The 18,194-nt window shown below is 38.0% G+C and overlaps 1 protein-coding gene across 1 annotated transcript in view; it reads left to right on the top strand.

The window, feature by feature from the left end:
* The first annotated feature begins 1,755 nt into the window (after positions 1-1,755).
* col13a1 (collagen, type XIII, alpha 1) overlaps positions 1,756-18,194 on the top strand; it is a 47,261-nt gene continuing 30,822 nt past the window's right edge. Inside the window, exons 1-11 of the mRNA XM_067422284.1 lie at positions 1,756-1,887; positions 4,977-5,012; positions 6,527-6,553; positions 8,630-8,680; positions 10,909-10,944; positions 11,396-11,422; positions 11,709-11,735; positions 13,148-13,174; positions 13,319-13,345; positions 13,448-13,474; positions 16,712-16,777. Coding sequence (XP_067278385.1) covers positions 1,771-1,887; positions 4,977-5,012; positions 6,527-6,553; positions 8,630-8,680; positions 10,909-10,944; positions 11,396-11,422; positions 11,709-11,735; positions 13,148-13,174; positions 13,319-13,345; positions 13,448-13,474; positions 16,712-16,777 — 468 coding nt within the window. The 5' untranslated portion in view covers positions 1,756-1,770. The remainder of the gene's footprint in view (positions 1,888-4,976; positions 5,013-6,526; positions 6,554-8,629; positions 8,681-10,908; positions 10,945-11,395; positions 11,423-11,708; positions 11,736-13,147; positions 13,175-13,318; positions 13,346-13,447; positions 13,475-16,711; positions 16,778-18,194) is intronic.

Here is an 18,194-nt window from a genome sequence, read left to right as displayed (position 1 = left end):
TTACACTGTACATTCAATCCACCTACACTGCCCCTGCCCATTACAGGAAACATCCTGCATTTTTACATTTTCAAAAAAAACATAATTTAGTATGTTTATAAATCCATTTACATTGTGGGGACTGCTGGCTGGTCCCCACAATGTAGGTGATCTCAGGTTTATATTACATTGTGGAGACATTTGGTTCCCACAATGTAATATAAACAAGTACACACACACACACATATTTGTGTGTAACAAGTTTAAAAAAAAAAAAAATTATGTGTTTTACACATTTTGTGTGCATACATAAAATAGCACAAGAAAATACATTTTGTTAAATTGTTTCATGGAGTTTGATTTTTTTTTTTTTTCATAAATTTAGTGTATGGTCATATCAAAGCATACAGACAGAAGATAGTGCCACGGATGTTTTTGTCCGTCTGCAATAGTTTCCTCCCCTGGGTTAAGGCTTGATAGATGGCTTCCCTCTCCACACTGCAGTCCAAGAGGAAAGCCAACACACACACACACACACACACACACACACACACACACACACACACACACACACACACACACACACACACACACACACACACACACACACACACACACACACACACACACACACACACACACACACACACACACACACACACACACACACACACACACACACACACACTAGTATACAGTTCCACAGGCTCATGAAATGAACTATAAATGCATCATCAAATAATGAAGAGTGTCACGGTGGTCTTAACAGAAAGGATCTTTCTTTGAATGATCAAACAGGTGTCAGGTTTTTACAAATACACCTCTGCTGTGAAAAAAATTACACCGTTTTTTTTTTTTTTGTTCACAGTAGAATAGCGCACAGTGAAGGAAGTAAGCGTATTTGATTTGATTTAAACCAGAGCGATCTCCTCAATCGACTCTGAAGTCAAGCGTGATATAAAGGTTTCTCAGCCAGCGCCTTCATCTGTATAACTGTTTCATGCATGCTTGGGCCTCTTAATGAACCTCTTTTTTAATCAGACATGTGGTACTATTCATTGTTCATGCTAGCACTAAATGCTTATTAAATACACTGAAACGATCTCACTCAAATATCAATCATGATTAGTGATGACATGAACTGAATTGACTTTCACAAAGAAAATATCTGCATTTGTCTCGTTTTCCAGTACTTATATAAACACCCTTAATAAAGATATTTTACAGGGGAAATTATGTAAGATAATTAGACTTGTTTTCAAAAAATATTACAGATTTTTTTTTATTATACACAATATTATATAGGCTATATATATTTTATCTCACAGCCATATTTTTTATTATTCTTTTAAGCATAAATATTTAATTATTAATGTTTAGTAAATGCCAGTGGTGTCATAAAATTAAACTTAATTAAATATATATTCTCTGAAAAAAAAAAAAAATAATGTTTGTTTCCTCTGGCGTAAATTCTTGTTTTAGGAATGTGTATATTGTATTTTTACTGGATAAATACATGTAAATCAAAATAAAAAGCTTTTTTTTAAAGCCAGCTTTCAACAATTAAAAAGAAACATGTCATTATATTAAAAAAGATTTTCTGGGGTCCAAAGAAAATTCTGTTGTAAAAACATTTGATGGTGTTTGCATTTGTGGAATGCTTCTGTGGAGTGTTTTCCTGCTGTTACCTTTGAGCCTTGCCACAATAAAAATGTAATGTTGCTCAATAAAATAGTTTTCATTATTCAGTATTGAAAACAGCATTATTGTAAAAGCAGACTGAATTTTATTATGGCTTGGCAGGGTGTGGTGTTCTTCTTAATTGGTAATGTTGACTGGTTCTTTCTTTATTCTGTACCCATTTCTCTCACCCCTTTTCAGGGTCCACCTGGACGAGCAGGCTTTCCGGTAACTGTCTCATAACGTGTCCTATTGTCTGTCCATCTTGTTTGGGTGCTTGTACTTTACCTTTCTCTAGTAGTGTCTTATTCTTAAGAAGCTGTATCGAAACAATTGAACCAGAAAACGAAAAATGCAGCATTTCAGCATTTCATATACAGCTTCTTAATTAGGACACACTGAGACAACAATTTAACCAAGGGACTGAGAATATACAACCAATGAGAGTAGATTTAGCTTATTTGTATATACAGTTGAGTACAATAGCCTACAGTATATGTCTAAATTTGGAATTTAGATCATTTATTTATATAATTTGTATAATTTATTTATATAATTTGTAAAGACATTGGAAACATTTGAATATGACTAAATGTATAAATTGTTTCATATGGAAGCTGTTGCCACCACAGAGTAAAACATTTTAATGAGCCATTCTGACTGTTTTTATCTTATTTCACACAATTCTGACGTTATAATTCACAGTTCTGAGTTCTTTCATAATTGTGAGATATAAAGTCCAATTCTGAGGGGAAAAAGACTGACTTTTTCTATCTCACAATTCTGACTTTGCTCACAATTGCATCTTTACGGAATTCTCAAAAAAAAAAAAAAATCAGAACCGTGAGATAAAAAGTCGCAATATACCTTTTTTATTTTTTTTATTCCGTGGCGGAAACAAGCTTCCGTAGTTTGATCCGTCTTCCACTGAACTTCGAGATGTTCTTTAGATCATTCTCTAATCATGCTGGAAAACAAGATCATCCGGTTTTACACAAACTTGTGAACTCCATTGTTATGCTTGTAAAATAATTTGAAATATAGACAAAGCTTAAAGTTAGGAATGTCTCCAAAGTAGTGCACTAGTGGTCTGAACCCACTGAACATTGTCCTAAACCAGATAAGCTAAGCTAGACTTAATGTAATGAGTATCTATTTCCTTCAAGATAGCACATTGTATTTTATACATGATTGTATTCTCTCTGGCCCTTTGTCTGTTTTTTGGATCCAATCTTCTGAATGTAATTCTAATATTACTAACCAAAACTCAAACATCTGTCTTTCATTATGGCATGTTAGAAGTCCATCTTATACAGTATGTGAACTCTAGTCCTACCTGCCAATTATAACCTACAAACCCCTATCACTCATGACAGCTCTTCTTGTGAAACTTTGCCATAAAATCTTTTTTTATGAACATTTTGTTCAAATTGTTGACAGGTCTGGTCAAAGTGTGAATGTGATCCCTTGCCAAAGCTTTTGATTGATTGCATCTTCAGGAAATGAGATGAAATTTTGTATTTTTGTAGGATGGAAGGTAGGGGTTGGAAGGGAAGGGGGTGCGAGGATTTTACACAAAATGTGTCCATTAGATTAGTTCTTCAAAAAAATATTGATATTGGCATTCACGCTCTGTTGAACTATTAAGGGATACTTGTGGTTTGTATATTTAAGCTTTGCTGCACATTCGCGTGTACTGTATGCATTGCTATTTAACACTTCTGATTTGTAGTTAAGTACTTTGGGGCTCATTTGGATAAGTCTGGACTTTGTATTGTACTTTAAGCTACTTCTAATTTATTGCTGTAGATCTATCTATCTACAGCCATTAAATAAGTTATACTTAAATATACTTTATACTTTATATTTATAAATATACTAAGTTATACTAACAGTTCACAGTATTATTAATTAATGCCATAAAGCAGTATTAAGTTCATCTCAAATCAGCACCTTGGACAGAGCCAAGATAATTCAGTCAAGCGACTTTACCCTTGGGACATTGAGCAGCAGCCAGCAAATTAACTCTGAAGGTCAAACTCAATGGACACTTCTGATGTTGGAATCTTTATCTTAACAGCTTTAAAACAACTAGGTACCGGCAAAGCTACAGTCCGTGAGCTCAGTCATTGTTTTAGCAAATGTTTTGTTGACTTAGGTATGGGGTCGTAGCTAACCCACCATCTACCCCCCTCGCCCCCCTTTTCCATTTACGTGTTACTCGAGTGAGTCGTCAGCAAGCTGTCAACGCTCCCAGCCCTTCTAATACACTGACCTGCAACGTTAGGAATGCAAATAAAAGCAGCTGTAGGAATAGACAGCCTTGCATAATAAGTCACTTCAACATCGCAGGAGTTTATGTTACATAGTGTAAAATGTTTGGAAAAGCATTAGTCCAGGACTACAAATGGTGAATCCCTATGACCGTTTATTATATCAGGATCTCGGGTTCCTACATACACATTTGCCATGTGTTCTGGGCACTTTCTCCATAGTTAAAGCCAGGAAGTGGTGTGATGTTTAAGTGCAAATAGCTAATTTTCATAGGATGGATTGTTTTTATAGTTCATAGTTGTTAAATGGATGTTTCACCTAAAAAAATTAAATTCTGTCATCATTTAGGATTAATGTTTTAAACCCGTATGGCTTTCCATGGAGAGGATTCTATTGTTGATTCCATTGATCATTATACCTTTTTGGGGCTTTTGCATACTTTTTAAAAGCTTGAAGGCTTCGTAATTGCATGGAATGAAGCATGGACATCCCAAGTTTTTTTAGTGGAAGAAAGGAAGTCATGCTGGTTTAAAGGGACATACGGGTGAATAAATGATGACAGGATTTTCATTTTTAGGTGAACTTCTCCTTTAAACCCTTCCAACAGGAAACAAACTGTCATGCTCCCACACTTATTCAGTCACTTCATCATCTGTGATATGGCCAGCTTGCAAACATCGTCTAATGCAAGCACTGTGAAATGGCTCTAATACAAATATTTGCTGCATTAACCCCATGCTTTCACTGGGATCATATAATCACTGTTGACGCTTGCCTTCTGACTTCAACACATTCATTTCAAATTCTTAAGTAGTTAACTTTTAGCTTTTGAAGAAAGCTTTGGCATGCCTGCATTATCAGCTATCAATTTACCAGTAGGTGAATGCTTAGTAATTTAGTAGACATTTAGTTGGCATCACACCTGGTCAGCTTTTGGCTGAATGTCATTTAGTCACTAGCAGTAGTGGAAGTAACTGTGGAGATTGTATAGATTTAGCCTGTCAGATTTATTGTTCCTGATTTTCCTTTGCATTGACCACTAGGGAGACAAAGGATCAATGGGCATTCCTGGAAGAATGGTGAGTGATTTGATAATATGCACTTAGCCCAACAAGATAGTTTGTTTTATATCAGTATAGTCTTGAATAATTGGTCATCAGTGCTCAGTGGCATGCCATCATTTGTAGTTAACTGTACAACACCTTTGTTTTTTTTACTCCATGTCATTTATGCCATACTCATCCTGTCAGGTCAGATTGGACAAGATTAATGTTTGCTTTATTTGCTAAAGTATGTTATACAACATCCGGTACCATTGGTTATCGCCTGTTTTAGCTTGCACTCTGAATGTAAGCATTCACAAGCTTTCACATTCATTTCTTCCGAATGTTTAATGTAGCATTTCAGCTTTTCAGTGCAACTATATGATATAAACCAAGAACTATATTTTATTTATTCAGCCAGAAAATGGTTTCCACTTCATCGCCAACATTGATGTTTAAGGAAATGTCTGACTGAGAAGTGAAATATTTCCCTGTCACATTTGAACAAGGGCTGAAGAACAGAGTTCTTTCTGGCTGCTTTTGATGAGAAATTCTCTCTCTTTATTACTCAGTTTGTCTTGGCTGCTCAGTCATGTAAAAATGATTTACTTGTTGAACTTTAAATAGAAAATAGACTTTAAAAAAAGCTATTTTTCTTATCAGTTACATACTACATGCTGAGAGGGTAAAATTCACAGCCAAACCTAGAGGATATCTTGGAAGAAAAGTTTCGGATATATATCCACAGAGAGACAATATGTATATATATTCAAGACGAGAAAAACAGATCTGAAAACCACAGACAGTTGTGAGCTCTATTTTACCTCCTTATTCATAAGATTTGTGCATTTGGAATTGGCCATTTTTCAGTTTAGCGCAATGCATGATGTGTCACAATAGAAATCAGGGTCATCCAAAATCCACATAGTCATATAGTAGATGTCCCCCTAGAGCGTAGCAGCTACTCTTCCTTAAACATTTTCACTAAGAGACCGATAAAACGGCATTGTCCTCAAAGGAGACATTCCAGAATCTTGACCCTTGTATGGTTGCATACTCTAAGCTCACCCTAATGCTTTCTCTTGAAAAACAATCCCTACCTAAAAGCAGTCAGCAGTGTTCAGCTCAAACTGTGAGCCCCAAGCCGAGTTTTCCATATTTCACCCAGTGTAAAGCTACATTGTGCTCCTTTAGATTCTCACAGGAAGCGTTTTTTTTTTTCACTCTTCATGGCTTATCCTTCCCCCCCTCCAACCTCCTCCACTGACCAGTCTGTCTGTGAGAAAAGTTAGCAGCCCCCTCATCTACTATCCATTACTCCCCACGGGCCAGCAGTGTAACACTCCAGTGCTTCCGTTCCCCTGTAGCCTCCACCCCTCAACAACCAAAAATGCCCCAGTACGTCAGTGTGTCCCATTCCCCAACCTGCAAACGCTCCGTCTCAGGCTGCTGCATGCCTGTGTCCTCTCAGAACCTTGCTAACCCTGGTTCCTCTCTCTGTCTCTCTCCTTCTCACTGTGCATGTGACTGTGTCTGCTGTGACTGACCAGGGCTTAAAGGGAAACCTGGGGGAGAAGGTAAGTGCAGGACGTCGGCCTGCATGTGCAAAATTGAGACTCTCTCACTGTGGGTGGCTGTGTTGATGCGGGGGGGGGGGGGGGGGTCGACCTGAATCCATTGCACAAAGTGCACAGGTATCGTGATTTATATCAGGAAGGCTTCGGGCTTTATTTTGAAGGGCCTTGGGGGTCACATTCGGAAGACGTTTCCCACAATGCTTGGATTACCTGTGTTTATTCTTGGAGCACTCTGAAGTTTTAAGACTCCCCACTCTAGACAAAGAGATGTTTGGAATGGAGCAGCTTACGAAATCCTACCACTTCGGGACAGAGCTATCCAAATGTTGTGTAGTCAATAGAAGTGTCTCTTTGATTCTGTATTTGGTATGACTGAGTACTCTAAACTGAATTTAGTACATTGAGCTTCAGTTCCTGTTGTGGCAAATGTGGTTTGAGCCGTTCTTAAACCAGTCCCATTTGGCAACTCTCCTCAGTGTTTTTACAAGCCAGCAGTTCTGCGGCCTTCCTTCATCAAGCTGGAGTGATATGTAATGTCTGAGGCTGAACAAGCAATGTGAGGAGAAACATATTCTTCATCCTTCACCATCACAGAAAAGTAGTGAAACTTCTGGATGGTTACCCTTGCTTGCCAGCAAAACTGTGGTTCTACAGAACTTGGAAGGGAAATAAATAGTGATGTGACCACCAGGCCGACAAGTAGAGAAGCAGACAATATACGACCTTGGAAAGACCCACCAGATTCTCATCCAGAATAATCAGTGGGCTTCCCTTGTTGTTTCAGGGGTTTGCTTTTTATCCCCTCTTTTAAAGTGTGGTCATGTTTTACCTTGTAGCAGGGTTAAGTCTTGACCCAACAAATGTTGGGTGAAGAACTTCACTTCATTAGATATCAAAACAAAAACCCCTAGAGATAAATGGGCATGCTAGACCTGAAGCTGGCAGCCTTAGCGCTTCAGAACTCATGCAAATAAATTCAGTTGAATCATAAGTAGTTGTGTTGGAAAGCTCAAGCCGGAACGAAAATCAGGCAAATCGGTGATTGATTGGTTGAACTTTGCAGGAACTGCAGAACTACAGATAATGTATTCTGTAGACAGAAAGGATTACTTGTTGAACGAAATGAAATCTGTGAAGATCGTATCATTCATTAGTAAGACCAATTCTTAAATATCAGCAGAATTTGCTCCTGCTTTGGCTGATTATATTTGGACTCTTTGTCCAGCACCCATTCCTAGCTGCCAAATCCTTGTAATGTAAGCCTGTTCAAAGGGATATCTCTAGATCTTCAGTTGTCCTTTTGCACAGATCTCTGCAGGATTCTGTGGGTAACTATAAACCTTGGGGGCAAAGCTTAGGAGTACTTTCCTTTTCCATAACCTGAAAATCAGTCTTGTACATCACCCCTTTCACTCTCTAGTAACCATTATAGGTGACTCAAAAAAGTGCTAAAACAAATACTCCTTCATCCCCTGATAAAGTGGGCATTGAACCAGAAACATTAAAAATTGCCCACAATTTGATGGATGGCTGAGTCATCAAAGGTGTCTTCCTGATAGAGTTTCACATGAGAGAGCTAATTAGGGAAAGTGCTGGAAACCCGAGAGCTTTCCTGTCTGACCACAGAGCGTTGCGGGATTGCACTTGGATGTTTGGTGCAGTGCTGCGGACAGGCCGACACAGTGCAAATCACCTAGTTTACACCAGATAACCAGCCCGCCGGGCCGTTTGCTGTTTGCTCAGCAGTGCTCCCTGACCCTCTCAATTCGCTGTCAAGATGTAAACTACGACTCTGAAATGAGAACCAGGGTCTGCTTAAATTGAACTTACAGACCAAAATACAGTGTTCACCTCTGAGCCACATGCAAGCGCTCTCCGTGAGGCGGCTTAGCGAAAGAGTTATGTTAAACAGATGTTATAGGGTGTTTCAGAAAGAGTTGTTCTATTCTGCAGATACAATATATTCACTGATACATCTGGCTGTGCGTACTAGGTGTAGTTTAGTGAATATCATTCTTTCTCTTTTCTGTCACTTCCTCTCCTCACTGTCTTTCTACCTCTCTTATCTGTCCGTAGGGAGCGCCAGGAGAGCCAGGTCTGTCTATCATTGGCCCACGAGGACCTCCTGTAAGTGTTTGCTCTGCCACTGCTTAAACTCTTCATCATCTTCCTCTAATATCAGATCTTCAGAGTAGATGCAGGTTAGAGGTACAGATTTGAGCCACTTTTGGCCTCAATCCTATGATTCCAAGGGTTCTTGGCAAGGGGCTGTTCTATTGTTTTTCTTCCTGCACTTGACTTACAGACCACCCCAAAGTGAGCTCGAAAAATATATGGTGTAGGGTAGATAAGCAGGGTCAGCGTCATCCAGCACACTACAGCATGTGGAGCAAATCCAATGAATCTCGTCTAATCAAGACCTGATTTCTAATGTGCACGAACAGGACAGGAATCCCACAGCAGCTTGTATGGAAGCACTTACACTTCATCAGTGTATTTTGGGGCTGTGACTCTCACGTAATGACGCCCATTTGGAATCTCATCTTCATTAGCAAGAAGGAATGAAAACATCCCAGCCCTTGCCATTATAATCCAGGCATTATACGTACAGATTGTGCTTTATCTGTTAATGAGTGGTCAGTCATCAAGCGAAATGGGGCTTGTCCCCAACCTGGCACTCTTTTCCTTTCTTTGCATTCCACTCAGTAAGACAAACTCGTAATGTTATGCCGTCAAAAGCGCAATTTCCTTGTTGATTATGCCGTGCAGAACTTTGTCCTGTGCTGTGGTTTCCCCATTCATCCCAATACATTCTTATGGCAGGGCCATCAGACTGTTCAGACATCTGTTTTTCTGCTTGCTGATTATACACTGCTCTATACCTCTGACCCATCACCTGTAATAAGGCGTCAGAAGTGGACATCAGGCATAGAGAACCGGTGACAGGTGAAGTTTCATTGCAGGGCTGCCTCAAAGGGAATGTCTTCAGCAGTTGAGCTGAAAGCATAGGGTTTGTCCTCACCTCCAAAAGGGTCACAGAGGTTGATTTGAGGCAGAAGTGTGGAGAGGCCAGCGGAAATGACTGCTTTAGCCAGGCAGGTAGACCTGATAGGTTGGTAACAGTTTCTTTCTCACGCAAGTAAGGCAGTTCGGGAATAAACAGAGTGATCGTAATGTGTTGACTTGTCATTAGAGTTACAGTGATTGTCCTTGCTGATCAGGTCAGGGCCAAAGTTTTTGAAAGTTATAAAGATGCAACATAAATCCAAGCTATTCTATAATATGCACATGGAAAGAAAAAATGGACCCAACCCACAAAACTATACACTGATTTTATTATTTCTGTCTTTAGAAATTCATATAAAGGTAACATTGTAACAGCAAAGGTAACAATGTAATAAAATTTAAGGAACAATTTGTGGGACTAGATTTCTTAGTCCCACTGGGCCCCAGTTTGTCTTAGGTGTCTGTGTTTTGTTCAAGTTACACTTTGAAAAATTGTGTCTATCCTGAAAACGACATTTAATCTGGGTTTAATTTCCAAGATCCGATTGCAGTCAGAAAATTGATGTTGTATCACTTCTGAAGAATGTTATGGATTGCGCCCATAGTGGATTTTTGGTTTAGAGGAATTTTCTTTCACTGGACTTGGATGTTGTATTCAATTGTTTTCTGTTACTTTTTGTTACATTTTCATGCCAACAAAATTAACGTTGTCAGTCCTATTTTGTGTGATTCTGAGGGGGCACATGCTGCTACATCCATTATTCCAGACCTTTAGGTTCCCAAGGCTGAGAAAATAAGCCATGTTCCAATAACTACCTGAGACCCAGACACACAATCCCCTTCATTAGCTCCGTTCACCTCTTCCTTGTAATTTTCTCTCAGGTTGCTCCAACGCAGTCTTTTTTTTTGCCAGGCATATTGAATGACTTCCTCTTTTCCCAAGGGCTGCAAAAGTTTATTCAGGAAAGCAAACTTACTATTGTTCACAGGAGAAAGTAGCACTAATGATTACTGACATTTACTAATTCAGTATGTGAGACCCAATGAGACGAGGCTAACAAATTAAATAAGGACAACTCTAATGTCTTTCGGTTAGTTCTTTCCAGCGTTGAATTTCAGTCAGTGTCCCACAGTTTTTAGAGCTTTATTTGTCTTTGTCTCCTCATCCCACACAAAGTGCTTCCTACAGAGCAGGAAGGCTCCTGTCCTTCAAACTCAATTACGACACAAGTTTGGAGGAACAATACTCCGTCTTTCAACACAGACCTCCTTTCATCGAGTTCACATAATCCTCATGTTTTTCGTATAGAAAATAACTGCTTATCTTTTTTCTTTCTGTCTCCCCTCAGGGACAGCCCGGTACTAGAGGATTTCCAGGCTTTCCGGTAAGTGACTTTTGTCTGAAGCCAACTGGACAAACTTTCAGTTTATTTGTGAGTTTATAAAAGCCAGCAATTAACTACCTGGCCCTTATTTAATTGATGCACTTGGAAATTACTCAAGGAAGTGAGACTAAATGTACAGTAGACTTGTGCAGCTGTCATATAAGCACTGTACGGTATATACATGTCCTAGAACCCTTTCTATAGGCTGTCTACCTTCTCTGGATATTAAAGGCCCTTTTCAGGTGTTTATTACCCTGTATGATCACTGTTCAGCAGGACACTGAGTTAAAATACATTACCCTCAGTGCGTCTAGTGAGTGTTTAACTTAGCCTGATCCTTAAGGAAATACCTTTTTTCATAAACGTTGTAACATTAGCATTAGCTAGAGAATTTGAGCCATTTTGTGCCTTCACAATATCGCCAATCTGCTGTTCTCCCACTTTTTTCTAGGGCCCCATCGGCTTGGACGGGAAAACCGTGAGTTTCGCTTCATTCCTTACAAATGTTTGAGTAATTGACACTCGTGCAGGTTTGGAACCTCCGAACCCTTGTACCAAATTATTTGGCAGTAATTGATAATTGACGGTCATTTCGGCAATGAAGAGGATAATTATGGTAATAATAATTATGCCAATTATCATAATAAATTCACTATTGTAGCCATCATGACAGAACATTGAATCAATTACGATATGTGTACAAAGACTGAAGTTATTTGTGCTACCTAAAAAGACTTTTGCCTGTTTTTCCCCCAACCTTACAGGGACAGAATGGTCCAAAAGGTGATTTGGTAAGTATTTTTTGTGACCATTTTAACTTACCATTCCTAACTGGCTTGAGAGATGCAGTGCAAAAACAATTTCCTATAAATGTGATCCTAAGAAAACACACCTTGGCTGGAATTAATTGAAGTGTTAAAATACAAATCTAAATACTTTCAGTTTAAAAGGACACACATAAGGAGATCTGTCATGCTCACTTTACTAATGAAATACCGTTGGAATGAAAACCATTCATCATAAAGAGAAATATGTAAAAGAAGTGAAACATGTCATAAAGAAAAATTTGTCAGTGTCCATAAAACTCACCAGTAGAGCCATTTGTTTTCAAGATGGCTTGTTACAGTGATGTTTATCTAGGCTGTAAGCATGGCCATATAAATTCACAAGAACAACACTCTTGTAGTTTGATTTATGGGAAGTGTGTGTGCGTGTTTGCGCGTGTGTGTTTGAGAGAGAGAGAGAGAGAGAGAGAGAGAGAGAGAGAGAGAGAGAGAGAGAGAGAGAGAGAGAGAGAGAGAGAGAGAGAGAGAGAGAGAGAGAGAGAGAGAGAGACCGCGTTTTATTCAGTGGGGTTTGTCAAAAGTAACTTAAAGCGAATATCTGACTTTAGCCTGTGTTATTAAAACAAGGACATTGGGTTGGCTCTGTCTTCTTAAACTGACTTGAAAAATGTAGTCAAGAATTTTCTTTTACGTGATGAAAGACAATGGGCAGATAGATTTGGCTCCCAGGCTGTGCGTTTTAAACCATTCCTTATGAAACCGAGTACAACCTCTATGTTCTTTCTTTTATAGCATCGTGAGAAACGGCAAGCTTAGAAACTATAAAAGAGAAGCACTTTTCTGAAATGACACCTTTATAAGACAGAATCAGAGCTGAACGGCCCCTGCTGATCATTTGAACATGCCTCGCTGAGCTTTTAAAGTAATACAAAGCTTACACAAATATACCCAACATTATTATTGATAAGTTTCTTCTTAGATTCTTCATGCTCCACATTTGCTTTTACCCTTATATTGAAGTATTACAGAAATTGGTTTGTTGCTATTTCTGAAAGAATATTATGACTTGGAATCATTCTGACTTTTCTAAGGCTGTGGGTTTCATGTTTTTCAGAGGGCATGATGCATTGTGGTAGCCTCGAAATCTAGACGCACCCTAGCGGCAGCAAATCTAATCTGCCGCGAGTGTCGTCTAGCAACTAGAAATACTAGAAATGCTCTCTATACAAGCACACATTGATACTTTAGCCTAGCAAAATAGTAGCTTTGTTTTTAGCAATTAGCCTTTTTTTGTAACTGATTGGTGCGATTGTGCTTGTTATGACTGAGAGGTTTGGCATTGTTGGTTGTAAACAGGAAAAGATAATCACGGACAATCCAATAACACCGCCATATTGCAATTGTGATTATTTTCCCAGGGTCCTCGTGGTCCTAAAGGAGTACCAGTAAGTATTTGCTTAAATATATATTAATATATTATTCCACAGTTTTTTTTTTTTTTGTTTTTTTTTTTGCGTGGCAATGGAACGTTATGCATGAATTATATTTTGGATGGATTTTAAGTGTTTTGTTCAAATCTTATTTTTCAGGGTGAACCTGGTCCAAAAGGAGAGAAGGTAGAATCATGCATTAAAATAGCAGCTAATTTTCTAAGATTTCTGAAATGGCCTTCGAGGACAACACATGAATCTTTTCTTTCTTTTTCTTTTTTATTCTAGGGTGTATGTGGTGACTACACTCACAGGGTGAGTGAATGGTTTCACTATGCTTCAAATATGCTTCAAAGCTTGTCTGGTGTTGAATGCTGACTGAAAAATCTCAAGCATATGTTTTCATTCCAGTTTTACGTGATATTCTTCTGTTTGTCAAAGTGATTGTCTTGTTTACACTTAAAAAGACATGTACAACATGTTTTGCGGTTCATTTAGAGACATTAACAGAGGAAAAAAGGGAAGGAATAATGGATTGGCAGCTTGGATAGTCTCGGATAGGTAGCACATGAGTACATGCCAAGGCAGGGCCTCAAATTTGATCAGCCCCCCCCAACCTCTCTCTCTCTCTCTCTCTCTCTCTCTCTCTCTCTCTCTCTCTCTCTCTCTCTCTCTCTCTCTCTCTCTCTCTCTCTCTCTCTCTCTCTCTCTCTCTCTTTCTCTCTCTCTCTCTCTCTCTCTCTCTCTCTCTCTCTCTCTCTCTCTCTCTCTCTCTCTCTCTCTCTCTCTCTCTCTCTCTCTCTCTCTCTCTCTCTCTCTCAAATCACAGTTTCATGTAAACACGGCAATTTAACCAACAGCATGCTGAATTGAATTTGATTTGATAAGACTCTCTGTTAAAAGTGGTTTTGGTAACAGCCCTAGCCTATTTAAAAGTAATTTTGGCCTTTTGAAGCTATTTTATCAATTATGTAATCTCAAAAACAACACAGGATAAAAGCAGAAAAATAGTTTTGGCAGAGCAGATGTTACTGTGTTTTGCTTGAAAAAGAAAGTACAGAAACAGCAGCAGGACACATGCAGTTGAAAATTTTGTTTTTTTAACTATTTAATCACTGTTTTTTCATTATGTACACTATAAGTAAGTTTAGTCAGCATATCAAACAACTATATCACATCAAAACAGATTTGTTCTTCATGCGTGTCAGCCAGGCCACGTGGGAGGCAGTTGACTATTTAGAAAGCTGCAAATAAGGGTGGTCTTTTTGGGTGGTTGTCGTACTGTAGGTTATTTGCAGTTAGGGTTAAACCCAGAGGTCACTGCGCTAGACTGAAAGGATACACCCTGCAGCTATGGAACAAAAATGGGTATTATCACAATATGTGTGTGTGTTTATGTATCCATATCCATGTCCGTGTATTTGTATGTTGGGCCATTCTAAGCAGGGGCTCCCAATGAAAACGCTGGCAGCTTTGCGCTCCAGTCAGGCTCTGATGTTAAAGGTTTGTGGGCTGTCCGCTGTCCCTCATCCCTAATTCCGTGATATGTGTGTTACAGTCCTGCTGCAAAGAGAGACATAGCTGAAAACTGTGCTCTAGTTTATCCACATGCACTGTTGGAGGTGCAGAGAGGTGCCTTCTATTATAACTGATTGAAAACACTATAGGAATTTATAATGACACATCTTAACACACAGCTGTTTTCCTGCTTTTCTTTGGCCTTCTGAGGGAACTTTTATGGTTGTGGTATATCACTTTAAGGTACACTATGCAGCTGTAACTTTATATGACAAAGAAAATGCATCCAAATGTTTTTTTGGATATGTTAAATGCATAAATACCATGTCTCTTTTATATTTGTATTGGCCTCCTTATGCATAGAGTACCTTAACACAATGTAACATTGTGGTTAAATTGGTGAAAAAACTTCTGCAGGGAGATAAGGACACTTGAAAACACTTACCTTCCTTATTTGTATGTATTTTCCTCTTTCTCTGAAATTCAGTGAGACAATCTGTGCATTTTTGTATATATGATATGATTGTGCATATTGCTTTTTAAATATAAAAACATATATTTATATCCATATACTATGTTTATATTCTAGAATATATTGGAATATGTACACCACATTCAGAAGTTTGTGGTCAGTATGATTTTTTTTACATGGATGAATTGATCAAAATTGACATAAGACAAAAGATGAATGCTGTTCTTTTGAACTTTCAATTCATAAAAGAATGCGAAGAAATGTACCACTGTTTTCACTTTTTTTAAGCAGCTATTTTCAATATAACATCATAAGAAATGTCTATTGAGCAGCAAATCAGCATATTAGGATGATTTCTCAAAATCATGTGACACTGAAGACGGGTATGAATAATAATGATCACATGAATAAATTACATTTATTACAAATGACAAAATATAGTAAAAATAGAAAATAGTTATTTTAAATTGTGTTATTTAATTTTTGATCAAATAAAAATATGCTTGGTGAGCATAAGAGACTTACATTTTTTAAAGTCTTACAGACCTGAAACTATTGAACAGTAGTGTACATTCCATGCATAGTAAGGTCCAAAAGTCTAAGACCTCATTGAACATTTTTAAAATTAGAAATAGAATGCAAAATTGAATCATTCTCTGTAGTCTTTAGTTCTTTTGGAATCATTGTGCACTCTAAATATTCTCAGTTGTTTCAACCCATGTTTGAGTCAAATATAAACAAACCCTACCATGGGTTAAAAAACGAAACAAAGAAACTGCAGGTGGGTTTGTCGCTATTTCACCCAAACAACCTGAAACAACCTGGCATTTTATCGAGTGTAGATGCAGAATTTTATGTGTAATTCACTTTGCAAAGCAATGAAAAACAGGCAACTCACATGAAGGGGAGTTATATTTAGGGTGATATCAACTATTAGTATGGGTCAATAACTCTTCAATCTGTGCTTTGCAATGATGCTGACTTCAACAGAAACGCCGTATTGTCAACGTCTGTGCTGGAGGACAGGCCACAGTAAGTCTGTTGCGAAACTCTCTTTGTGGCAAGACTGAATCCAGCCTGATCTACACATTCTGCATTGCTGCAGAGTTACAGGTGCCGTCACAGTGGAGGTAGACATAGAAACATTATCATTGAAAATGTTTGATATGTGAATTAATAGGGATGTCAGTCAACTACAAATGATCGAAATTGAATCAAAGGCATAGTTTGAATTCTTTTATCTACATAAACATAAACCTTTTATTGATCTAGTCATTTGATAATAGTATTACATTTTTACATTTATAAAAAACAAACCTCCAGTAACTCCACTCTGATGGACCCGTGACTCTCTTCAGTGATGCGGAATCCTTTCGGCTCCGTCTCTCTGTCCCCTTGCCTGGTTTTTTCTTACTGCTCACTCTCTTTTTCATTTGTTTTTCTGTTTTTTCCCCTTCCCCTGCTCTTCTATCTCTGGCCCATTTCCTTCCTTTGGCCTCCTGGTGAACATGTTGGCCTGGTGGTTTTGTGCACCGTGGCCCACCTGTGCTTTGTGACCTCAGCAGATGTTACCCATCACCGTTCGCAACATGCCCTCAATAAGCCCTCTAATCCTAAAGCGCCTCAAGGTACATCTCTCTCTGCCACCCTCGCACCCCGTCCTTACGGATGCCAACCTCCATCCACCTGCCAGCCAGGCCTCTTAGTGCCCCTACTTGACAGCTCTGTGTTGGAAATTTGAGTTTATTAACAATTACTAAGCTCTAGACAAACAGCCAGAGTTGAATTATCAAAGCCAATAGTATTATTCTCTTGATATGACATAGTCCACTTGACATACACTACTTTCCTAAAATAATGTCCAAATTCACAACATTTATAGGCGTATAAACTCTACCCCACAGCAAGAACTTCTGTCTTTTCAGACATTGTCCATCTGTTTTAACTGGACATTATCTCAATAAAACTCTCTGATACATAATGGATTGTCCTTATATGTCTAGTCATGTGATAATGTAAGGATTGTTCAGGTATTTTAGAGCTGACAAGAAGTCTCAAATATTTTTTTAGATTTGTGACTATTTTGGAAATAAAAGAGTAATAGAACTAGTTGAATATTTTGGATGTGATAAATATTTTAAAGACCCAATGAAATCAAAATGGGAATTTTTTTTAGTCCAGGTCTATAAAATAAATGAACCAGTAACATTAGTTCACTTTGTTAACATTAATGCATCGGGTATAATGAACAATAAACTATTTTTGGTTGCACTTTATTTTACAGTAAGTGTACTTACAGTATACTTCATTGTTCATTTATATTTGTTCATAATATATTAATGGCCACATTTTATTTTAATGTGTGCTGGTTATGGTGTAATTACGCAAATTATTACTGACTAATATTAATTGACATGTACTTACTGTAGGTTCAGGTTTAGTGCTTGGTTTAGTGTTAGTTTCTTGTAATTATGCATAATTTACTGTTAGTGCAAACACATTTAACATGTAACAAGTACACATTAAAATAAATTGTTCCCATATTAACTAATGTTATACAAATTGTTATGTATTGGTATAAGTAGAAATGAACTAAGATTTAATACATACTGTAAGTATTTTTCTTTATTTCATTTAGATGTTGCATTAACTAATGTTGACATATTATCATAGAGTGTTATCAACTGACTTTCAGCGCATAAGCATTTAAACTGAACAGTCTTTCTTATTAAAACAGACCAAAGATCGTATGGCATAATCTTGCACTCAATGCCGTGTCCAATTTGTTTGTCCAATTATATTTTCTCAAAAGAATTGAACAACCACTCGTTAGGCCATTTCATGGAGTATTTTAAACTTTAAAATGTATATATTTTGTAATTCAGTCTACAATGACTCATCAGATCCTTTAGGAAAAGTAAACAGGGCTTCAGCCAATGTAAAAAAGCAAACAGAAGTTTAAAAGAAACAATGACACAAAAATGAGACTGCTTATTTAGCAATAAAGTCTCTCTGCCTCTCTGCCCACTCCAGGAAGTGGCCCAG

The sequence above is a fragment of the Pseudorasbora parva genome, chromosome 17 (assembly GCF_024679245.1).
Source record: "Pseudorasbora parva isolate DD20220531a chromosome 17, ASM2467924v1, whole genome shotgun sequence".
Taxonomy (NCBI): Eukaryota; Metazoa; Chordata; class Actinopteri; order Cypriniformes; family Gobionidae; genus Pseudorasbora; species Pseudorasbora parva.
This window is presented reverse-complemented; position numbering and strand designations above follow the sequence as displayed.